A 22,912-nucleotide genomic window follows, 5' to 3' on the forward strand; every position below is an offset into this window, starting at 1 on the left:
CACACGTTTTCAGCTGCAGATTATTGTCCGTAAAGGGATAAGGGTAAAATGTTTCTAATATTGACTAAACGTAAGGGTCATGAATTTGTTGGCGCAGACACATGGACCTGTTTCATACTCTTGGCAATGCTACTCATTGTTTTTAGTGCCGATTCTAAAGGACATTTAGGCCTATAACTCTGAATTTGCATTCCATCTTATCTATTATCAGTTATTATTTTGATGACTGAGATGAGTGAATGCATTACATTAACTGAAGGTGTTACGAATGGGTACTACAGTATGTGTACATGTCTGATAAGATTGAGTTATGCGATTCGGCTTTGATTTGTCCCCCTTATGGACAAGAAAGACAGTGCACAGTAGATCACTTGCTGGGTGTCGACGAACGGTGATGATTCAACATGTAAAATCTTTGTGAAATGAACAGAAAACAATGTTCTGCGGTAAGGCGATAGGTGGGCTGGTCATTATTCCTTTGAGATAAAACATGGTTTGTATCAATGTACTGTACAGTAGCTCATCCAACTGGGTCATACTGTCTGGTATTTCACTGAAGCACTTTCATGTAGTTGAGTATTTATTTTCACAAAATAAACAACCTGTTGAATGTGATTTCCTTAGTTTCAAAACTCAACATCTATTTGAATTGCTTTAATAAAATTTAGGCCAGAAATGGCAACAAAACCACAAGATTACATTTTTACAACACCCAAATGACAAGTGTAAAACTTGGAACAAGCAGTAAATGAATCACTGAACAAAAGTAGACCAAGTTCAATCTCCTCAGAGGGTTGCATTGACCATTTTGTAAAGAAAAAAAGCTATTTCTAGTTTACATCTGCGTTCTCGTAATATAAAAATTAAAACACCATGACATGATTTTAAAGTTATCACACAATGTGCATACACCATATATTGGACAAACAGAACGCAACTTCTAAAGCTCAAACATTTGTAGTCTCTAACTAGATTAGGCCACTGTGGTGATAGAACGTTGATAGATAACTCATAATTCTCAAACATACAAAACTATGGCCAATCACTCTGGGTGTGTGAATACTGAAAACACATTTGACGTTCCCCACTCATCCAAACAGGATTACTGGTCGAAACTGAATTCTTAATGACGACATTAATTTGAAAGGCAAAGGAGACTTTTAGGAATTTAGTTCAAACCTTTACATTCCCCATGATGTCATAATTTATTGAACTTATATTGTGGACATTGAGGGCTGCATAGATTTTCTTTCTCCCAAAAATGGTTGATTCACTTGTGGACAGGACTGGTTAGAATTCTGAGATGACAAAAGCCAAGGCCCTTTAGTGCTTCTCCAAACTCAGTTCTTCATTCCCCACCCACCTCATTGCTTACACAGATAGCTTATTCAATACCTTAGCCAGGAATGAGCAATCCAGTCAAAAGGTTACCTGGAAGTAAATTGGGAAAATATGACAGTACACAACAACAATCCCTTCGATCCTTTCAGGTAAGACAGCCTAAACATGATAGGCAAAAAAAAAATGACATGCAGTCACAGACAACCTTAAATTACAGTGTCATCAATAAGAAGTCTCAGTAAGGGATTAATAACAATATAAAGGATCATGTATTTTTTTTTGTTTTTATGGACAAAGACTTAAAACTACAGTCTAAATGTGAGCACAGAACAGGTGAGGAATGAGTTCTGGGCAGTACATCTGCAAATAAATTATTTGTACAACTGCAGTTTTAGGTAATATTCTGTAAAGCGAAGCATTAGTCAATCACTGCATGGGAACAAATATCGTTGCATGTTAGCTGCCCTGTAGGGCAAACAAAAGATGAGTGGTATGTTGACGCCTTAAGTTGCCTTTACATACCGGAAAAATATATTTCATTGTTGTCATACATATATCTCAATGTCAAGCTCTCACATATACCTTTTAAAACAACAAGAAACACGATTCACAAGCTGGGCTGTAAAAAAAAAAATCTATATATCCCTATCCAAAACAAAAGAACACACCGAGCGATAAGGTATTATTTACATTTACACACACACATATATGATATGATACATGTCTTTATAAAACACCTTTCCAAATAAAAACAAACTGAAATTGGTAATTAAAATAGGCATTCTCTCACACTAGTTCAAAAGGAATATCAATCAATTATTGTTCAAAATGATGTGGTAATATGGGGTCTGGGGCCAGTTGAGCCAGGGAGATTTTCTTACAGAAAGTGACAAGGAGGATGGGGGCCATTGGTGTGGATTAAAGGGGAGTCAAATTACAGCACAATATCTGCCATCTCTTCTCCTCCAGGACACAAGATGGCTTTCCATACAAAGGCAGTTCTTTTTATTGTTTTCACTTTTTGAAAAGCATTTTGGCAAAGTCTGAATTAGACAAGGGCTTGGCTTGTGCTTCAAATCCAGCGTCTCCAGATGTGCCCCCTGTGGGTTTAGGTGCAGTCCCATTCTCTGCTTTACTTTCTGATCCAGTCTGCCGATGTAGTGAACGAGGGAGTAGTGAGAGCTGGGTGCGCCCTTTACCCCTTCTGAAAAACAAAACCAAAGGAATCAGACTTCTCAAATTCAAGTTTTACTGGTTCACATCTATATTATACATCTCTTTAGTGGGTGAGTATAGCTGATTCAAAACATGGCTAAATGGACTGATAGGAATGAGTACCATCTTAAGGGCAACATCTTTGACTATTAATTGTTTTAGGTGCCAGTGTGTGAAGAATACATTATTGCTCAATCGTTGGGCAACTTACGATCCATAGACCATAGACCGGGGCATCATGGCTCCCATGGGTCTGCTGAAGCCAGGCTTGTCGGCAGTGTTTCTGCGAGGCGGGTTGCTAATGGCAACAGAGAGTGTGTGTTCCTGTAGTACTGTGCCATCCAACTTCAGCACGGCCTGGGAGGCCAGAGCCTCATCCCCAAACTCCACGTACGCCAGACCCTGCAGACACCACACAGCAGCCATTAGACCAGCAAATCTAATTACCAAATGTGTCAATGGAGCTTTTACATTTGTGATTCAAATGATCTGTTTGGATTAGGGATGTGACAAATAGACAATATTTCTTAAAAGTTTAAACAGATTTTTAAAAAAAACAGTTTTCCATTAAAACGATAACCATTCATAAAATTCCACGTAAATTCACAATGCAGCTGTGCTGCCGCCATGCAATGGTTTGTGTCTCACGGTGCATACCTTTCAGATGGTTAAGCATTGCACCTGTACCTGTATTTTCTTTTCATTTAATTTATCAAAGTATTGCCATACAAAACTTTGCTGCTGTCGCTTGCCTTTCTCTGCCATTTATCCAACTTAACAACGATGACGTAGTGGTGGAGAGTCAACTCCAAAATAATTGACTCCTTACACGTCAACTCCCATTTCTGAGTGTCAAGATTAGATTCCGCTAGAAATCAACTCCTAAGATTCAGTATTTTTGGAACGGAGGAGACCGATTTGTTGCCGTACTTCCAAGAATACAAACACTTGCATCTTTCATAGCGAGGGACGGAGAGAGAGGGGAGGGGCACCAGGCAGACAGAGTCAAAACTGTGCACTAGGCCTATCTATCAGCTATCAAAAGCTGTATCTAGCCAATGCACCAAAACAGCTGAGAAGTTGAGCCTTGCGCTTCAACGCTCTCAGTTGTTGTGGAAATTGACCTACTATGCTGTTTACTTTCTGCATCTACATAAAGAAAACAAAAAAACAATGTTCTTAATGTTAAGGATCCCAATTTCATTTAAACCTTTTAACGTTTAAATGTTCACACCCCTAGTTTGGATGTTTACAAAGATGGACATTTAATTCACATTACAACAAATATAAGACTCAAGAGCAAATTACTATTCTTAACCTAACATCTGGATAGAGAAACGCATAACCCTACCTCCCAGCATTATGCCTCACCTTGGGTTTGCCTGAGCGGTTGGTGACCAGGCGGATGTCTTTAATGGTGCCATGATCCTTGCACAGCTCCTCTAGCTGCTCCTTGGTGCAGGAAAAGGGCAGGCCCGAGATAAATATCTTGTGTTTCTCCAGGTTTGTGTTGTACTTAAACACCTAAAGGAAGATTTAATTAAAAGTTACTCAGTAGCCGCTTGGTAAACCACCATTCCATTCATCCAACCCTAAATACAAACTAACACGCGGGTCTCTTACCTTAAAATCAGGGTTCTTGTTTTTATCCACACAGGGTGATACGAACATGGGCCTGCCGTCCACCTCTTGCCGGTCCATCTTCAGGGCCTCGAGCACGGACGCCTTGCCCTCAAACTGTACATAGCAGTACCCTCTGAAGCCCTTGGCAGCATAGACGGGGCGCACCGACTGGACAGGACCGCAGGGCTCAAACAACTCCTTCAGCCTCTTCTCTGGATCCTCCATGGTGAAGGCCAGGTTACTGATAAACACACTGCAGTCGTCTTTGCGTTGCTCGGGGTCATCTTCCTGGGTCTTCCATATGGTGGCTGGTGCCACCTGCTGGCCCCTCTTAGCACCAGGGCGTTCCTGTCTGCGGCCAGGGGGAGCTCTCCTCCCAAACAGTCCACTCTCTGTCTCCATGAACACCTCAGTACCGCCGCCTCCCTCCCTGAAGCCTTGGTCGCCCTCCCCTCTGTGCCTCTTTGGAGGTTGCTCTGTCGCAGAGAGAGGTGACAAAGCTTTAGCAAACACACAGGATGACTTCTATACATGCCACTTTATTAGCATAAGCGGACACCAAGCAATAATATTCCTATGTTAAATAAATGTATGATCTTCATGCCTCTCCTTACCCGATTCCTCCCCCCACTCATCCTCGTAATCCTTGTCCTCTGCCTTCCTCTTCTCCCCAGGCCTGCTGCCTTTCTGGCCCTTCTTCTGGTTCTTCTTGTCTGCCTTGGCCCTCCGCCGCTGTTCAGTCTTCTCCTCCTCATGTAGTGCCAGATGGGCTTCTTTCTCTGTCACCTGAGAGGGACAAGGATGACGTTATGAACCTGACAGCAAAGAAACAGCTGCACAAGCAAAACTTTTGTTTTCCTTTCAATTCTGTCATTAAAATCTGTTGCTCGCCAATGTAAAAATAGATAATACTACATTTCCCCCTACAACCCAACTCATCCTTCCTCTGCTGCCCAGTATTATCAACTTCCTACTACAGTGCCTTCAGAAAGTATTCACACACCATTACTTTTTCCACATTTGTGTTACAGCCTGAATTTAAAATGGATTAAATTGAGATGTCGTCACTGGCCTACACACAATGCCCCATAATGTCAAAGTGAAATTATGCTTTTCGAAATGTTTACAAATATAAAAAATGAAAAACGGAAAAGAGTTAAGTATTCAACCTCATATGGCAAGCCTAAATCAGTTCAGGAGTAAAAATTTGCTTAACAAGTCACATTAAGTTGCATGGAATCACTGAGTGCAATAATAGTGTTTAACATGATTTCTGAATGACTACCTTATCTCTGTACCCCGCACATATAATTAATTATCGATAAGGTCCTTCAGTCGAGCAGTGAATTTTAAACACAGATTCAACCACAAAGACCAGAGGGGTTTTCCAATACCTCACAAAGAAGGGCACCTATTGGTAGATGGGTAAAAAAATAAATTAAAGCAGACATTGAATAGCCCTTTGAGCATGGTGAAGTCATTAATTACACTTTGGATGGTGTATCAATACACCCAGTCACTACGAAGATACAGGCGTCCTTCCTAACTCAGTTGCCGGAGAGGAAGGAAACTGCTGAGGGATTTCACTGAGGCCAATGGTTACTTTAAAACAGTTACAGAGTTTAACGGCTGTGATAGTAGAAAAGAAACTGAGGATGGATCAACACCATTGCAGCTACTCCACAATACTAACTTAATTGACAGAGTGAAAAGGATGCCTGTACATAATAAAACATCCTGTTTGCAACAAGGCACAAAAAAAGTGGCAACGCAAGTAACTTTTTGTCCTGAATACAAAGTGTTATGTTTGGGGCAAATCCAATACAACACATTACTGAGTGCCACTCTCCATATTTTCAAGTATAGTGGTGGCTGCATCATGTTATGGGTATGCTTGTAATCGTTAAGGACTGGGGAGTTTTCAGGATAAAAAACTAACGGAATGAAGTTATGCACAGGCAAAATCCTAGAGGAAAACCTGGTTCAGTCTGCTTTCCACCTTTACACTGGGAGATGAATTCACCTTTCAGCAGGTCAATAACCTAAAACACAAGGCCAAATCTACACTGGTGTTGCTTACCAAGAAGACAGTGAATGTGGCCAAGTTAGTTTCGACTTCAATCTACTTGAAAATCTATGGCAAGACCTGAAAATGGTTGTCTAGCAATTATCAACAACCAATTTGACAGAGCTTAAAGAATTTTGAAAAGAATAATGGGCAAATGTTGCACAATCAATCAAGGTGCGGAAAGCTCTTAAGAGACTTACCCAAAGACTCACAGCTGTAATCGCTGCCAAAGGTGCTTCTACAAAGTATTGACTCGGGTGTGTCCTACCTTGGCCCTCTGCTCGTTGACTCTGTTCAGCCGTGTCTCAGTCTTCTGCACCGCTGCATCCCAGTCCTCCAGAGAACCTGGAGGTGACACAGAACAAACTGCAATGAAACACTCACCTTACTCTCAGACTAAGATTTACCAATACAGTGTTAAGTTTTCAACAAATCAGCCAATCCATCCCATCAACTGACACTCCAGATACCTGTCCACTTATTGAGGGGATTCGATTAAGCTGGCCCGGGTGCCCAGTTGGTCGGAGTTTCAACCAGTGAAAAGTGATTGCATTCATTTTGGAACCAGGCTGCCTCCCGGGCCTGACCAGGGTGCCCCGCTATGTCCGACAGCGAAGTCGGCTCAAAACAAAAGTGACACAAGTTAAGCACGTGGAGTAATGAGTAGGATTCTGTGTTTTCACATGCTAAAGTGATTGTTTTGATAAACACGCTTTCTGCCTTTCCAATGAAAACTAGTTTGAAAATTCTAACATATTTTATGGAAAATAGATCTGTTTCTGAACAACGCATCATGCTGCCTTGTTGACAACATAACCAAGAGGCACAAATTACGGCAAATTCGCACCTCCCTCACCGGCTTTGCGGTCACGTGACGGGCCATAGCCCAGTGCAACCCAGACTTAATCGAATCCCCTCATTCATGACATTTCCATCACGTTGACTTACCCTCGACCCTCTCAAAGTTGAGCAGGACCTCGCACACATGCTCTGGGTAGTCGGAGGTACACTGGACGGCCCTGTGGAGTGCTTTCCTGCAGTGGAGAGCGTCTCCGTACGACCTACAAAGAGTCAGCCCATCAGAAAACATAACACACAAAATCAGCATCAGATTTGTCACTGATAAATCAATATCTCTAACCTTTAAATCAACAGTTTATAGGTGACCACTAAAGAGTGACTTCACTGACCTCTCCAGGTTATAGTACTCCAACCACATGTTGGCGAATTTGGCATTCCCTTTTGTCATGATGCTGTCCCACAGTTCTCTGGCCTTCTGCATGTTCTTACAATGCAGGGCCTGGTCAGAGAGGAAAGAGAAGGTGTTATAAAAATCACATTTTAAATTTGTATAGATGCTGTTTTTGCACTGACTTGTATCTGCACTGATAGAAGCAAGTGAACACAAGACAAGTTTGTCATAATCTTCACCCTTACCTCTATCTTCGCCCAGACCTGCATGATAGTACAGGAGGGGTCTCCACTTTCACTAAACCCTTAAAAGGAGCAAGACACATTGGTGAGTCTCCAACACAAACACACAAAGACTGAGATTAACAGTACACAGGCTGCAGGTCCACTTACTCTCTTCCACATCCTGTTTCATATAGTCCAGAGACCGGGTGAAGGCTGCCCGCAGCTCCTCCAGCTCTCTGCTTGACTCTGGAAACACATAACGCCATTATCAATAGAGGACTTCTTTCATGTATACATTTGACTTTCCCCACACCACAAATAAGATCTTATTACTTATGTTACTTTGCATTACCCAATGTTAAGGTGCTTTCACCTTTGCTGAAATCGACGCGCCTCCTCAGGTAATCGAGGTACGCTTCCCAGATATTCACGTAATCTGTGGCTTGTATGAAACCAGCATTCAGGGCCTTTTCAAAAACATCTGTGGAGGGAAAACGAGATGATCTTCATAATTCCAAGGATTCCACAGTCTTAGTACCCATGAATGATATGGGCAAAACAACCCCTGCATCCAAGTTCACCCATTTTCATTGAAATATACATTTAATTAATGTCTTGAAATCTCTGTTTACATCCACTACATGCATGACAGATATCAGTGCTGCCCCAATAACCCAGTGGTTACCTGAGATAGTGTGGTGGTCAGCCCCATGCCTCTCCAGGGCCAGCAGGTAGTTCTTCCACAGGCCCATGGTCCAGGGGCAGTTCCTGACCGCACGGTCGTGAGAGGACAGGACCAGGTCTTTGATCTTCAGTTGGCGGTCCTGAGGCAACAACAAAAGACTAGTTAATAAAACAATCCAACAAACTATCACAACCCACATTTACAAGTAGTGTTGTCACGACACCAGAATACTTCGATACCGATAACAGGTTTAGTATCACGATACTCAAAACCAAAACAATACCATCGCAAAAAAAGAATGGATATTAGCAAAAGTCACAGAATAACCTTTGGGCATCTTTTGAGTTGTCGTACTTTGTGTCAAGTTCTAGCACAGATGTAATGGTAGGCTGACTCACTGTAGCTGATGGGGTGGTGGCAATTGACTTCTGAAGATAAAATAAGAGAAACCAATAATGAGATGTGGATATTAGTAGTGATGGGAGGGGATTCGATACAGTAGAGTATCCGCATAATGTTTTTGACAATATATCGATTCTATGACTCCAAGTATCGATAATACAAATAAAATATATACAGTACCAGTCAAAAGTTTGGACACACCTACTCATTCAAGGGTTTTTCTTAATTTTTTACTATTTTCTACATTGTAGAATAATAGTGAACACATCAAAACTATGAAATAACACATATGGAATCATGTAGTAACCAAATAAGTGTTAAACAAATCAAAATATATTTTATAATTTGAGATTCTTCAAAGTAGGCTTTGCACACTCTTGGCATTCTCTCAACCAGCTTCATGAGGTAGTCACCTGCAATGCATTTCAATTAACAGGTGTGCCTTGTTAAAAGTTAATTTGTGGAATTTCTTTCCTTCTTAATGCGTTTGAGCCATTCGGTTGTGTTGTGACAAGGTAGGGGTGGTATACAGAAGATAGCCCTATTTGGTAAAAGACCAAGTCCATATTATGGCAAGAACAGCTCAAATAAGCAAAGAGAAACGACAGTCCATCATTACTTTAAGACATGAAGGTCAGTCAATACAGAAAATTGAACCATGGAGGAGGAGGTGTGATGGTGTGGGGATGCTTTGCTGGTGACACTGTCAGTAATTTATTTAGAATTCAAGGCACACTTAACCAGCATGGCTACCACAGCATTCTGCAGCGATATGCCATCCCATCTGGTTTGTCCTTAGTGGGACTATCATTTGTTTTTCAACAGGACAATGACCCAAAACTTTGAAAGTTTCTTCAAGTGCAGTCGCAAAAACCATCAAGCGCTATGATAAAACTGGCTCTCATGAGGACCGCCACAGGAAAGGAAGACCCAGAGTTACCTCTGCTGCAGAGGATACGTTTATTAGAGTTAACTGCACCTCATATTGCAGCCCAAATAAATGCTTCACAGAGTTCAAGTAACAGACACATCAACATCAACTGTTCAGAGGAGACTGCATGAATCAGGCCTTCATGGTGGAATTGCTGCGAAGAAACCACTACTAAAGGACACCAATAATAAGAAGAGACTTGCTTGGGCCAAGAAACACGAGCAATGGACATTAGACCGTTGGAAATCTGTCCTTTGGTCTGATGAGTCCAAATTTGAGATTTTTGGTTCCAACCGCCGTGTCTTTGTGAGACGCAGAGTAGGTGAACGGATGATCTCCGCATGTGTGGTTCCCACCTTGAAGCATGGAGCAGGTGGTGTGATGGTGTGGGGGTGCTTTGCTAGTGACTGTCTGTGATTTAGAATTCAAGGCACACTTAACCAGCATGGCTACCACAGCATTCTGCAGCGATACGCCATCCCATCTGGTTTGCGCTTAGTGGGACTATCATTTGTTTTTCAACAGGACAATAACCCAAAACACACCTCCAGGCTGTGTAAGGGCTATTTGACCAAGAAGGAGAGTGATGGAGTGCTGCATCAGATGACCTGGCCTCCACAATCACCCGACCTCAACCCAATTGAGATGGTTTGGGATGAGTTGGACCGCAGAGTGAAGGAAAAGCAGCCAACAAGTGCTCAGCATATGTGGGAACTTCTTCAAGACTGTTGGAAAAGCATTCCTCATGAATCTGGTTGAGAGAATGCCAATAGTGTGCAAAAGCTGTCATCAAGGCAAAGGGTGGCTACTTTGAAGAATATAAAATATATTTTGACTTGTTTAACACTTTTTTGGCTACTACGTGATTCCATATGTGTTATTTCATAGTTTTGTACAAATGTACAAAATAGTAAAAATACAGAAAAACCTTGAATGAGTAGGTGTGTCCAAACTTTTGACTGGTACTGTGTGTGTGTGTGTGTGTGTGTGTGTATATATATATATATATATATATATCTCAGCAAAAAAAGAAATGTCCCTTTTTCAGGACCCTGTCTTTCAAAGATAATTCGTAAGAATCCAAATAACTTCACAGATCTTCATTGTAAAGGGTTTAAACACTGTTTCCCATGCTTGTTCAATGAACCATAAACAATTAATGAACACACACCTGTGGAACGGTTGTTAAGACACTAATTGCCTACCGTCTGTAAGCTGTTACGGTCACAGTTATGAAAACTTAGGACACTAAAGAGACCTTTCTACTGACTCTGAAAAACACCAAAAGAAAGATGCCCAGGGTCCCTGCTCATCTGCGTGAACGTGCCTTAGGCATGCTGCAAGGAGGCATGAGGACTGCAGATGTGGCCAGGGCAATAAATTGCAATGTCCATACTGTGAGATGCCTAAGACAGCGCTACAGGGAGACAGGACGGACAGCTGATCGTCCTCGCAGTGGCAGACCACGTGTAACAACACCTGCACAGGATCGGTACATCCGAACATCACACCTGCGGGACAGGTACAGGATGGCAACAACAACTGCCCGAGTTACACCAGGAACGCACAATCCCTCCATCAGTGCTCAGACTGTCTGCAATAGGCTGAGAGAGGCTGGACTGAGGGCTTGTAGGCCTGTTGTAAGGCAGGTCCTCACCAGACATCACCAGCAACAACGTCGCCTATGGGCACAAACCCACCGTCGCTGGACCAGACAGGACTGGCAAAAAGTGCTCTTCACTGACGAGTCGTGGTTTTGTCTCACCAGGGGTGATGGTCGGATTCGCGTTTATCGTCGAAGGAATGAGCATTACACCGAGGCCTGTACTCTGGAGCAGGATCGATTTGCAGGTGGAGGGTCTGTCATGGTCTGGGGCGGTGTGTCACAGCATCATCGGACTGAGCTTGTTGTCATTGCAGGCAATCTCAACGCTGTGCGTTACAGGGAAGACATCCTCCTCCATCATGTGGTACCCTTCCTGCAGGCTCATCCTGACATGACCCTCCAGCATGACAATGCCACCAGCCATACTGCTCATTTTGTGCGTGATTTCCTGCAAGACAGGAATGTCAGTGGTCTGCCGTGGCCAGCGAAGAGTCCGGATTTCAATCCCATTGAGCACGTCTGGGAACTGTTGGATCGGAGGGTGAAAATAAATGCAGTTGACAGTGAGAGGACATTTATTTTTTGCTGAGTTTATTTATTTATTTATATATATATATATATATATCCCAATACTCAGACTCATTACTTACCAACAACAGCTGCAAATTCCAAGAAAACTACAGCACATTTTTGAAGTTCACTTTCCTTGCTTTGTCTAACACTATCATCAATCTAGCAAAGTAGTTGTGGGTCAGAGTGCAGTATTTATTTTGTTTCATATTCATAGCACAAACAATTGATAGCAAGTTTCTCACACTGGCATTAGGCACGGAGGGAACAAGCCTGTCCCAGCAAGTAAAGGGGGGTTGCCTAGCAACACGTGTCTCAGAGGGAGTCAACATCTGCATTGCGCGACAAATCCCCATGATTTGTGAATCTGTTCGGCCCAAAACAGCTAGCACGGCAGCAAAAATGGCTTTGAAAAAATATGATTACAGCTAATAGGGAGAAGTATCTAATAACTACATTATGGCATTCACTGATCCTAAACTATTTACATATAATAGAAATTGATACATTTGTTGACTAAATTCTTAACTGCTTCTCAAAAGAGAGGCTGCAGTAGCCAAGACGAATGGTAGGTATATTTTTGTAGAGCTGTCTTTTTGTATACTATCAACAGTAGCTTATTGCTAATTTTCAACTATATTCACTATTGAAAGTTCACTTTTGTAAATCACTTTCCCTCAAAATAAGGTCAGCGAGTAGATTTATGTGTTTATTTATTTTGCTAGTCTGGACAGCCCACGTGCATTATATTTTACATTTACAATTTAGTCCGACGATCTTATCCAGAGCGATTTACAGTTAGTGCACTCATCTTAAGATAGCTAGGTGAGCCAACCACATCTCAGTCATATTAAGTAAAATGTTCATAAATAAAGTAGCCATCAGCAAAGTCAGTGCTAGTAGGGGGACAAAAGTAAAGTGTGAGTCTTAGTTCACAAAGGACATGTGAGTTCGTTTTTTTTTGGGGGGGGGGGGGGGGTATTGAATGATTGATTGATCGACTCACCCATGTACTGCTCAAAAAATTGTGACTCGCGTCAAGCGTGGTGGTGCTTGAATGAACGGCCAATCATATTGCTCAAATATAGCACAAGTTTTCCGTGTGTAATCGCAACAATGCGGTGCACCAGCAGTTTTCTATTGGACTTTTACAGGGCGTGTAAAAGTCAAACTGGAACGCCAAATGCGCTGAGAAGTTACTGGCCCGGTTGGCAAATTACTACAGACTTCATCCTCTCAGTCAGTATAGGAAGTGAGACACATTTGATAGAAGAATCGAAAGTAACAAATTCTAGTACCGAAATGTTTTTTCATGTTATAGTATCGAAAAAGTACCCAAGTTTCGGTACAGCGTGCAACACTATTTACAAGGAATTCAAAGACAGCAAATCTATCATTTCTACCTGGGTGATATTAATGACAAAAAAAAAGTGTTAGGTGCAACCATGAGATAGCAGAAATGTTTCACTACGGCAGCTACTGATATTCCACACCTCTGTAGATATGTTGCTGGTGTAGATGTTTTCACAATGCTGCACAAGGAATAATATACTGCCAAACTCCATTAGGCAGTGTCATAATTTGATTAATGTGTGGAAGCATATCATTCAGTTAAATCACACTTCCAATGTAATCACTTCCCTGAGTATATGCAGGAGACGACTAGATTTAAATCACAGCACTTCCATAGCATATAGCTACCTTGATGACCTTCTTTATTTCCTTAAATGCTATAGCTGCTGAGCCTGGGTTCCTATGTGAGACACAGCAAGGGCCAAAACTGGGATTCTGAAAGAGAGCCTACTGGATTACAGGTTAGGAACCATATGATTAAAAGTAGTTTTTTTCATCAAACTAGTGAAACACCCAGGCTCTGATGAATTACTCGATGTCTGTGTTTGCGATCTCAGCATCTCATTACCATCCCATTAAAGATATTAAAAGGCCCATGATACATTTCAGGAGCTGCTGGAGAGAGGGAGACGGCTGGCTGTGAGTAATTAAAATGAGGCTCACCAGGTATTTGGTGTACTTTGCCCACATGTCTGGTACCAGGCAGTTTTCTGCCAGTGCCCGCTCAAAGATGATCTGGATCCGTGCTGGGTCACCCTCCTTTTGCTCATAGTCAATGTAGGTCTGATACTCTGCCAGCTTGGGCGGCTCGGCTATCATCTGCAACACAAACGTTGGCATATGAAAGGCATTGAGCAGATGACCATGTCTAGAATACAGACTCACACATACAGAGTCACACAGAGATTTCAGAGGTACACATAGAAAAAAGCAAGACATTTGCTTAAGCACATAATTCTTAAAATTATACATAACTTTACTACTAATCTACTGCTACTTTCTAGGCAGTGCAATCGAATTGAATGCTTAAAATCCATTAAATCCTTCCAAAACAAACAGTATGGTATAAATGTCCAGACTAGAATACAATCTAGGTAAGTACCAGAGTCTCCTCATAAGGCTTGCTCTTCTCCATCTGTTGCAGGGCTCTCTTATACTTCTGGGAGACTGTATCAGACACCCCCTGGTCAGACCACTCCTCATACTCTGCATATGTTCCGTCCATGTCTGCAAAAGATCACAGTTATCATTAGGAGAAACCTTTCACACTCAACCCTGAATATGCATACCACAGCCAGACACATTCTAAGTGTGGATTAGAATGTAGGTGATTATATAAAAAGGATCCTGTGCGTTTATTACAATTACTTGAAGGGAGACACACCAAAAGTTTCTAATCTCATGACTCTCCTGACAGTGGATCAAAGGACCCATCAGCTAGGCAAATGTTTGAAGATAGCCAGACCCCCTCTCACCCACAGAAGAGAGGAAGGGGGGCTGTGCCGTCTTGACACCTTAACACTGGGTCGTAAATTTAAGCAGGAGAGAAACTTTCTCTCTCTGCCTTTCAGTACATTTACATTTTAGTCATTTAGCAGACGCTCTTATCCAGAGCGACTTAGTTAGTGAATACATATTTTTTTTTTTATACTGGCCCCCCGTGGGAATCGAACCCAAAACCCTGGCGTTGCAAACGCCATGCTCTATCAACTGAGCTACATCCCTGCCGGCCATTCCCTCCCCTACCCTGGACGACGCTGGGCCAATTGTGCGCCGCCCATGAGTCTCCCGGTCGCGGCCGGCTGCGACAGAGCCTGGATTCGAACCAGGATCTCTAGTGGCACAGTTAGCACTGCGATGCAGTGCCTTAGACCACTGCGCCACTCAGGAGACATTATCCACCAAAGGAATGCCTTTGTCAAGAGAGTGTGGCCCGCCTAAAAACTAACGTCAAAAGCTTGGACATTGGATTATTTCTGACATCCAAATGTTTGGAATGGTCAGTGGGGATCTAAAGAATAATCATGTCATATTGTTTATTTTGTGATTGTCATTAAGGATGGTATCAAGAAATAACTATAACTCAGAAAGTGTACATATTCTACTTGTCAAGTTTACATCTAAATGTTGTATAAAATATATGATTAAGTATGAGAGTATTTTGGTTAAGATAGCAATGTGATTTTAGCCTTCTAATGAGAGAATTGTTGAATTGGTGAGAAACTCTGAAACTCTCAATCTCTACACAAGAAGAAGAAACTCACTAGACCGTAGCATTACCAGTCTGCAGCTGGCATGTAAAGTAGTCTAGAACTTTCACTAAAGACACGAGACAACCGTTGGTACATCTGAAGTATCTATTCTAACGTACACTCCATTCGAAGACAAGCCGAGTCGCACCGAAGTGGGATAGGACACTCAAACCCTTTTTGAGAAAGTGGTTCAACAGAGAGATGACAATCAAGGACAGCTACGCGTAAATATGCATTGCATTTCTTATCCGAATGAGCGGTGGTTTCCAAACGTAACAACGATAAGTTGAATCTCTGTCTCTCCCTTTCACTCTCTTTCTATTGACCCCTCCTTCCCCTAACCCAGCAGTCATGCTGTTAGTCTACTAGGGACTTGTTTTCATTGTATTACGTTAGTAATCAATAACATATACAGTGTGTGTGTTTATGTAGTCTGTGTTAATATTTAGTTAGTAAATAAACAATTAAGCCAATTTGTGTATTGCTGATTCATCAATAAGGTTAGGGTTCTTGCAGGTTCAAGGATTATGCGACGTTCAGAATGAGACGGATATGAGGTAATGATTAGATTTGTGACTTATCGATATATCTTCTAAGAGTTTAATTAGGGAAATGGTAACTCGTTAAACAACTTCTTCCGTGGTGCCCCAAAATCCTAATGAGTTAATTGTTACATTATTAATTTAAATCGAGTGACTATTAAACTATAGTTAGTTGATTCGATAAAACAGTCATCAGATTAATGAAAGCCATGACACTCATTTACTGGGATATTGGCTTTTGAAATGTTGAGTTCGTCCTCATTTGACCAATAACACACAGCCATGTAAATGCTTAACCGGTTTTCTTTTTGCCATCATCTTGTGGGGGTACAAAACACTGACTGACAGGCCGTAGATAAGGAGGGATTATACACTGAGCGTTGGCACAGGTCATAGAAGAGAGAGACGGGATTAGCCGTTCCAGAAATGCCTCCGGTGGCCGTTCAGCCGGACCAGAAAAAAGGCAGCAGACAATGCCAGACCATCTATCTCTTGGCCAGTCCTGCATTTGGATGAAAGGTTGGTCAGGGCCTGGTGAGGAGGAGTGCTTTTGCTGTAAACCTCTGTTTAGTCTTTCAAAAGCCACATTGTAAGAGAAAGCAACACTCTGCAACTCTCCTGACATTGCACTGGCTCTCCACATCCATCCTGAAAAGGTCTTTGCGATGGGTACCTCCCAAGTCTGCCACGATGGACTCTCAAGGACATGCTATTCCACCCAACCAAATCTCCTCCCCTCTATACAGCACCCCAGTGTTTCCTCTGTGTTCATTTAAGTGTGGTGCTACGCCACGGCAGAATCATTGCCGCCACACCAAAAGCAACATCCTATTTCTACCAAACATCGTTTCAATAAAGTTCTGTAAAGCACATTTGCTTTTCTTGGTAAATAGATCATCTGTCTGGGTTCAACACAGTTCTGAAGGTTATTTAGCCCAGTGACCAGTGCTCGATGCAGACCCTCTGCAGCCGAAACAATTCACTTGAATCACTTCAGAGTGCACCTGCGTGAGAAATTGCAACAAAGGTACGTTAGCTTGTTTGACTAACGTTAGCTAGCCAACTAGTTAACTACATAAGCTAGCTATAACCTAAAAACTCTACTAACATCAATTAGATCTATAATATTGCTGTAAAGATGCATCAGCTGAGGTCCCCTATATGGACACTTTCAAGGAGCAGCTACAGCAGCTCCATAGTTACTTTGCCAAAAGCAGTAACAAGACAGAAGTCTTGAAAGCTGCTTCAGCGACCCTGGGCATTCAGTACTTAAAAGTGAAGGTGAGATTATGCATCACATTTCTTCACTTTGATACTCTGGTCTCATCTTGTTTACCTACTGCATCTACACTCAAAATAAATGTATTTTGCAGGAAGTAAAGGATGTTCGCTGGCTGTCCCAGCACCTGGCCGTGGCTAATCTTCAGCGAAACCTCAGCTCAGTGTTGGCTGCATTGGCTGAGGAGGTGGAGGTGAACCGGTGCCCAACTGCGTAGGGCCTCTACGCTTTCTGTGCCACGTACAGGTAGGCCTACATGTATTATAGATTATAGTGGACTCCAAATTAAATAATGTACTATGTTGCTATTACTGCGTTCAGTGTCTCAAAACTCTATTTGAGTGGTCCACAATGTGGCTTTTAAACCCTGTTTTGTATTGTCAATTGATGTATCATTGTGAAGTGACAAACTTTTCTAACTAAGATTTGTGGCAGCACTTTACCTGCAGGCGGACGTGCTGCCTCACCTACGCGGCTTTTAAAAGTATTCCAAAAGGAGGATGTAAACTTCCCGGCCATAAAAGAGCAGGTACATTCTTTTCTATCTTCATGTTCAAACGTGTGCAAATGTTTCAGTTTAACAGAGTCACAGGACAGCACTACTCAATGAAATATTTAAGAACTACTGACACTTCATTATAATAACTTAAAGCAAAACAACTCGTGTTGTAGGTCCCTGCGACAATGGCATCACTCCTCTCCAATTCTGGTGATTCCCAGCCTCCGGGGTCATTTCTGAGCCAACTCCACCAGGACCTTGATGACTCAATGGGTCTGGGCGCATTCAACATCTAGGAGGAGGAGAGGCCAGCTGGAGAAGACCAAGACCAGGGAGCAGTTCTGGGCTCAGTTCAGAGAGCAGGTAAAAACATTTGTTTTCAAATGCTGTGATGAAACCAATATTACATCATGTGTGTTAGATAAACTAAAACAAAACAGCTATTAATCACTTATTTTCTGTTTTGTGCTGTAATTAGGTCATGGATCCATATCTTGTTGGCCTCCAGGACAGCCTAGACCGGAGGTTCCAACACCTGGAGATTCTGGAGGCCTTCAGTGTGTTGGGACCTCAGGCTGCGTTCTCTAGTGAGAGGATAAACACCTTTAACCTGACCCTCCTCTCCAGGCAGTTCTTGCCAGCACCAGTGGCTGCTGTGCTGCAAGAGTGGCCCTCTTACAAGCAACATGTGCTAGTTGGAGCTTTCATGGTATGGCATGAGTGTGACAATCTTTTGAAGATAACTTTTTCCTGTTGAACTACCACCCTGTTGGCTATTCTTTAATGTTGTACATCTTTTTGTTTTTAATGTATTTCAGGGGTTGGACCAGCTGACTGCAATGACAAAGCTGGCCTCGCAGTTTGATGAGTGGGGGCAGTCTACCCCTGCCTTAGCCAGCTGGCAGCAATCGCACTGACTATACCAGTGTCTTCTGTTAATTGTGAGAGGGACTTCTCTGCAATGAAATGAGAAAGAGGAATTTAAATGTGAAAGTAGATCCTCTTTGTCCCTCTCCCTTCTCTTATTTTTCTTTCTGTTATTTCAGGTCAAAACAGACTTGAGGAACAGACTGCAGGGAGAGCATCTAGCCGCCTGCATGCGGCTCTCCATCAACGGCCCCCCCACCCCCGCTAAGTTTAGCCCCACAGCTAACACATTTTCCAGAGGAAACACTGCAGCACGCCCTCCAGAGAGGAGCAGGAAGAGCCTTACCCATTAAGGGGATGGCCAGCTGGCGGCGGAACAGAGTGTGGATGCGCTCGAGCTGAGCATTCAGAAGCTCCTGCTGCTCACAGGTGGGAACGCTGCCAGGGGGAGGCTGAGGAGAAAGCAGGGAGAGAAAACTGAGTCAAAATCCAGCATAGAGACTGGTTTGTGTAATATCAGATTGAGTTCAAATCATGTGTTTTTTGTTTTGTTTCTGCCCAATACTCAGATAAGGAAAATCTACCATCATTAATTTAGCAGATGATCTTATACAAAACACTAGTGATTGGGGGGGGGGGGGGGGGGGGGGGACCGATACAGTTACATATCGGCATATAATTTTAGACAATACATCATATCATATTGACAATATCGCAATAATTTTTGCGCTAGTTTGCTGTACGTGCACCAAAACTGCAGTATTTTTCCTTCATAGCTTGTTCTCCATCTTCTTTTCAAATAGGGAGCCAATTTGTTTTCAGCACTTATTTCCATGACTGATCAAAAAAAAAAAATCTTTTTCTCATGGCTCTCTTGTCCCTCTGCAGCAGACATACGGTGAGCAATATGTTTGGAACATCGAATCGCAATAAAATCACAGTATCGAAACCTAAGTAACGTGATAACGTTAAGCAATTCCGAGCCTTACAAAACACCCATACAGATAAAGACATGGGGAGGTATAGAGAAATTAGTAGCATGTTGCAGCTACTTGAGATCATTATTCTTCAGGGGAGCTCACCTGAACAGTTACCAGTATGGCGTTCTCAAACTCCCTGTAGGCCTCCCACACTGTCGCCCCCTTGGTCATGTGCAGCCCCACAGCTGTCAGGGCTCTCTCAAAGATAGACCTCACCTTCTCCATCCCACCAGGCAGTCCCATGCCCCCGATAGAGTACTGGGCATATTCCAGCCAGATTTCTGGGCCTGAAGGCCACACAATAATTGCAATGTTTAGTTTACAATAACATCACATCATATAGAATCGTAACACAAGCCAATGAGTGGGGGCAGAACTCACAGATATAATCTTTCATAGCCGTCTCAAAGAGCTCATAGACTTTCTCCCGGTTCGGCTCCTCCTCTGTTAGGCGGATCTCATCCTTGAGCCAGTCCAGCCAAATCTCTGCAGGAGAGGACAAGTCAGCTTTGCATACAGTTCACAATAACATTCAGTATGTTCAAAACAATGAAACCATCACAACTTTCCACAGGAATGTGATGAAACAGTAAACCTTGTTCCAAATGATTAAATCATCATCATCCATAAAAGGACAATCAATCACAACAAAAGGAGCAGCAGACCTATCTTCAACGAGTCTTAGATGTCATCCAGTCTACTGCATGAAGCACTTCAGCTCAATCATAGAAGTTGTAATGCATAAAGCCGGATGCAACGCAGCATCTCCAGAGGCCATCAGACACCAACCAACCTTCAGTGAGTGGGAAGAGCTCACTCATCTTCTGCCTTGCCTTACGCAGCCGAGGCAGCTCCCCCTCCTGCCTCAGGAGTTTTATGAGGTCCACATGACAGTTGTAGTCAAAAGCATTGATGGACAGCTGAAAGTTACAGAGAGAGTATAGAACAGTCAGACCAACAACCATTGGGGTGCATTTACAGATTGTCTTTGGTTAGCAAACAAATATACAACGTAACTAGCTAAACAGGACTCCACCACTTTTACTTGTGTAATAAGTATTGTTTGTGCAATCAACCAAATAGCTTGACTGTTCAATGTTGTTGCTGTCTAGCTAGCTTACTAGCTGCAGCTCGCGAAAAAAGGGCGCGTGTTTACAGCTGCTGCAAGCACGTTGTCGTTGGGGAATCAACTTCGCAGAAAGCATTGATTAGCTGACTAGCTAACGCCAATGTAACCAGCTAGCTAACTGCCTAGAAATCCGTATTTGATATTTACTGAATTCGCAAACATTATATCATTGTGGCTAGGTAACATGCTAGCTGGCTAGCTAGTTATATAATGAGGCAACATTTGCTAGTACGTTAACGTTACCTAGTCAACGTTACTCCAACGAAGCTAGCTGGCTAATAGTAGCATGCAAGCTAACGTTAGCTCGCTAGCTAGCTTTCTTTTCAATGTTAGCGGTGCAAGTCTGCAAACAAGCCAACTCGCTGTTTGTGATGTGTAGAGGATTGCTTTCAAATCTCAATGTAACAGACAACGTTGTTAGTTGACATCAAACGTTAGATAAATTGCTAGCTAGGATTCCATTAATTTCTCAAATACAGCTAGCTAGCTAGAGTAAGTTAGCTTAGCTAGCTAAATTTGCTAACGTACCTGCTCCTCCAAACGCTGAATTTCGGCTTCATTCTCATTTTCGTCTTCTGATGAATCGTCTATTTCATCGTCAGAATTTTCAATTCCCAAACCCTCCTCTTCATCTAAATCCATTTCATTTTCCATCCCTGTCTCTTCCTCCATCTCTTGCAACTGAGTCTCCTCTGCGTCCCCCGTTGCTGCCATGTTGGAACTTTGTCTGCCTGTTAAAACTGTCAGTGAGAGCTTTCCAAGGTGAGAAGGGTGCAACTGCAGCCCGCAATTCGGGGTGTTCCTGCAATGTGGGCATTCCTGCACCTGCAGGAACCCCTCTTAATATTTATATTGGTCAATTCTTAAGCTCCAATATGGTGGTTTGAAATTTGATTTAATGAGGGTAATGCACCATAACGTTGGATCCCAACCGACTATAAACCCCACAGAAGGAGAAGAGGCGGGGGCAACAATGGTAGCTAGCTATAGTTAGTACACACCAGTAGAGTGTCCTTCGCCCCTGCCTGTCGGGCACTGTTTTCCCGCAGTTCTGTTAAAGACGAAAAGGGCAGGTGTTCGGCAGGCGGGAGCGAAGGACACGGTGTGCTAGCTTAGCCATCTAGTCCTAAAGAGGACTCCGGGGGGCTGCAGTTGCTCACTATTGTCCAAGCCTGGCTAGTGTTGGGATTTGTTTTCTAATAATTGGATTGAAGTGATGAATAGCTTAGAAGGAATGCATTAATGAGGAGCATAGGTTTGTACTATACTGATATAAATTGTTTCACATAACAGGCTGTGATTCATGTGTGGAACGTTAGGGGAAGGACAGATAAGACTTGTATTTCTCACAGATACGAACACTGCCTCTTTGTTGTCTGTGAACCGTCCTTGAACGTAGTACAGTGGAATGGTGTCTTTTGGGTGCTGACTCCACATGTTGTTATGATAAACTTATGCCTGGCAACAGTGTGCAACAAGTGGAGCGCAGAGGGGTGGGACTAACCCGTGCGCCAACGGATTGGCTGAGTAAAGTCTAAACCACACTCAGTCCTTTACTCTGATTGGCCAACAGAAGAGGTGGGAACTCTCTGTCAGAGTATTTGAGAAAGTACCTGTAAACAATGGTTTAGTTCTCTGAGTGCCCTGCGTGGTATTTCAGTGGACCCGTATATACGAACCTTCATACTTATCATACATACATTTTGCATATAATAAATTAGCTTGGATTGAAGATCTCTTGATTCTTATTCCAATAACAGATTTGAATTACGCAATTTCTAACACTAGTGAACACACCACCTGATTCTATGGAAAATTCAAAACGTCACATAATCTAAAGTTTGGACACACCTACTCATTCAAGGGTTTTTCTTTATTTTTACAATTTTTTACATTGTAGAATAATAGTGAAGACATCAAAACTATGAAATAACACATGGAATAATGTGGTAACCAAAAAAGAGTTAAACAAATCAAAATATGTTTTATATTTGAGATTCTTCAAATAGCCACCCTTTGCCTTGATGACAGCTTTGCACACTCTTGGCATTCTCTCAACCAGCTTCATGAGGTAGTCACCTTGGAAAGCATTTCAATTAACAGGTGTGCCTTCTTAAAAGTTAATTTGTGGGACTTCTTTCCTTCTTAATGCGT

General features: G+C 42.5%; 1 protein-coding gene across 2 annotated transcripts; it reads right to left on the reverse strand.

The window, feature by feature from the left end:
* Window positions 1-565: 565 nt before the first annotated feature.
* On the reverse strand, window positions 566-21,539 carry LOC311141658 (squamous cell carcinoma antigen recognized by T-cells 3-like). 2 transcript variants are annotated; one of them, XM_084177063.1, is made up of 19 exons: window positions 21,287-21,539; window positions 20,423-20,549; window positions 20,011-20,115; window positions 19,732-19,916; window positions 18,996-19,101; window positions 14,313-14,437; window positions 13,874-14,029; window positions 8,349-8,487; window positions 8,037-8,144; window positions 7,832-7,909; window positions 7,685-7,743; window positions 7,438-7,547; window positions 7,196-7,308; window positions 6,516-6,592; window positions 4,794-4,965; window positions 4,180-4,655; window positions 3,928-4,080; window positions 2,768-2,958; window positions 566-2,545 (listed from the first exon to the last, which is right to left on the reverse strand). In XM_084177063.1, the coding sequence occupies exons 1-19, from the start codon at window positions 21,470-21,472 to the stop codon at window positions 2,356-2,358; spliced, it is 2,856 nt and encodes a 951-aa protein (XP_084033189.1). In that variant the 5' UTR covers window positions 21,473-21,539; the 3' UTR covers window positions 566-2,355. The 2 variants fall into 2 exon arrangements, with proteins under 2 accessions (XP_084033189.1, XP_084033188.1); XM_084177062.1 differs by having other exon boundaries at window positions 8,016-8,144.
* Window positions 21,540-22,912: the final 1,373 nt, after the last annotated feature.

The sequence above is a fragment of the Coregonus lavaretus genome (assembly GCF_964263955.1).
Source record: "Coregonus lavaretus genome assembly, chromosome: 14".
Lineage (NCBI taxonomy): Eukaryota > Metazoa > Chordata > Actinopteri > Salmoniformes > Salmonidae > Coregonus > Coregonus lavaretus.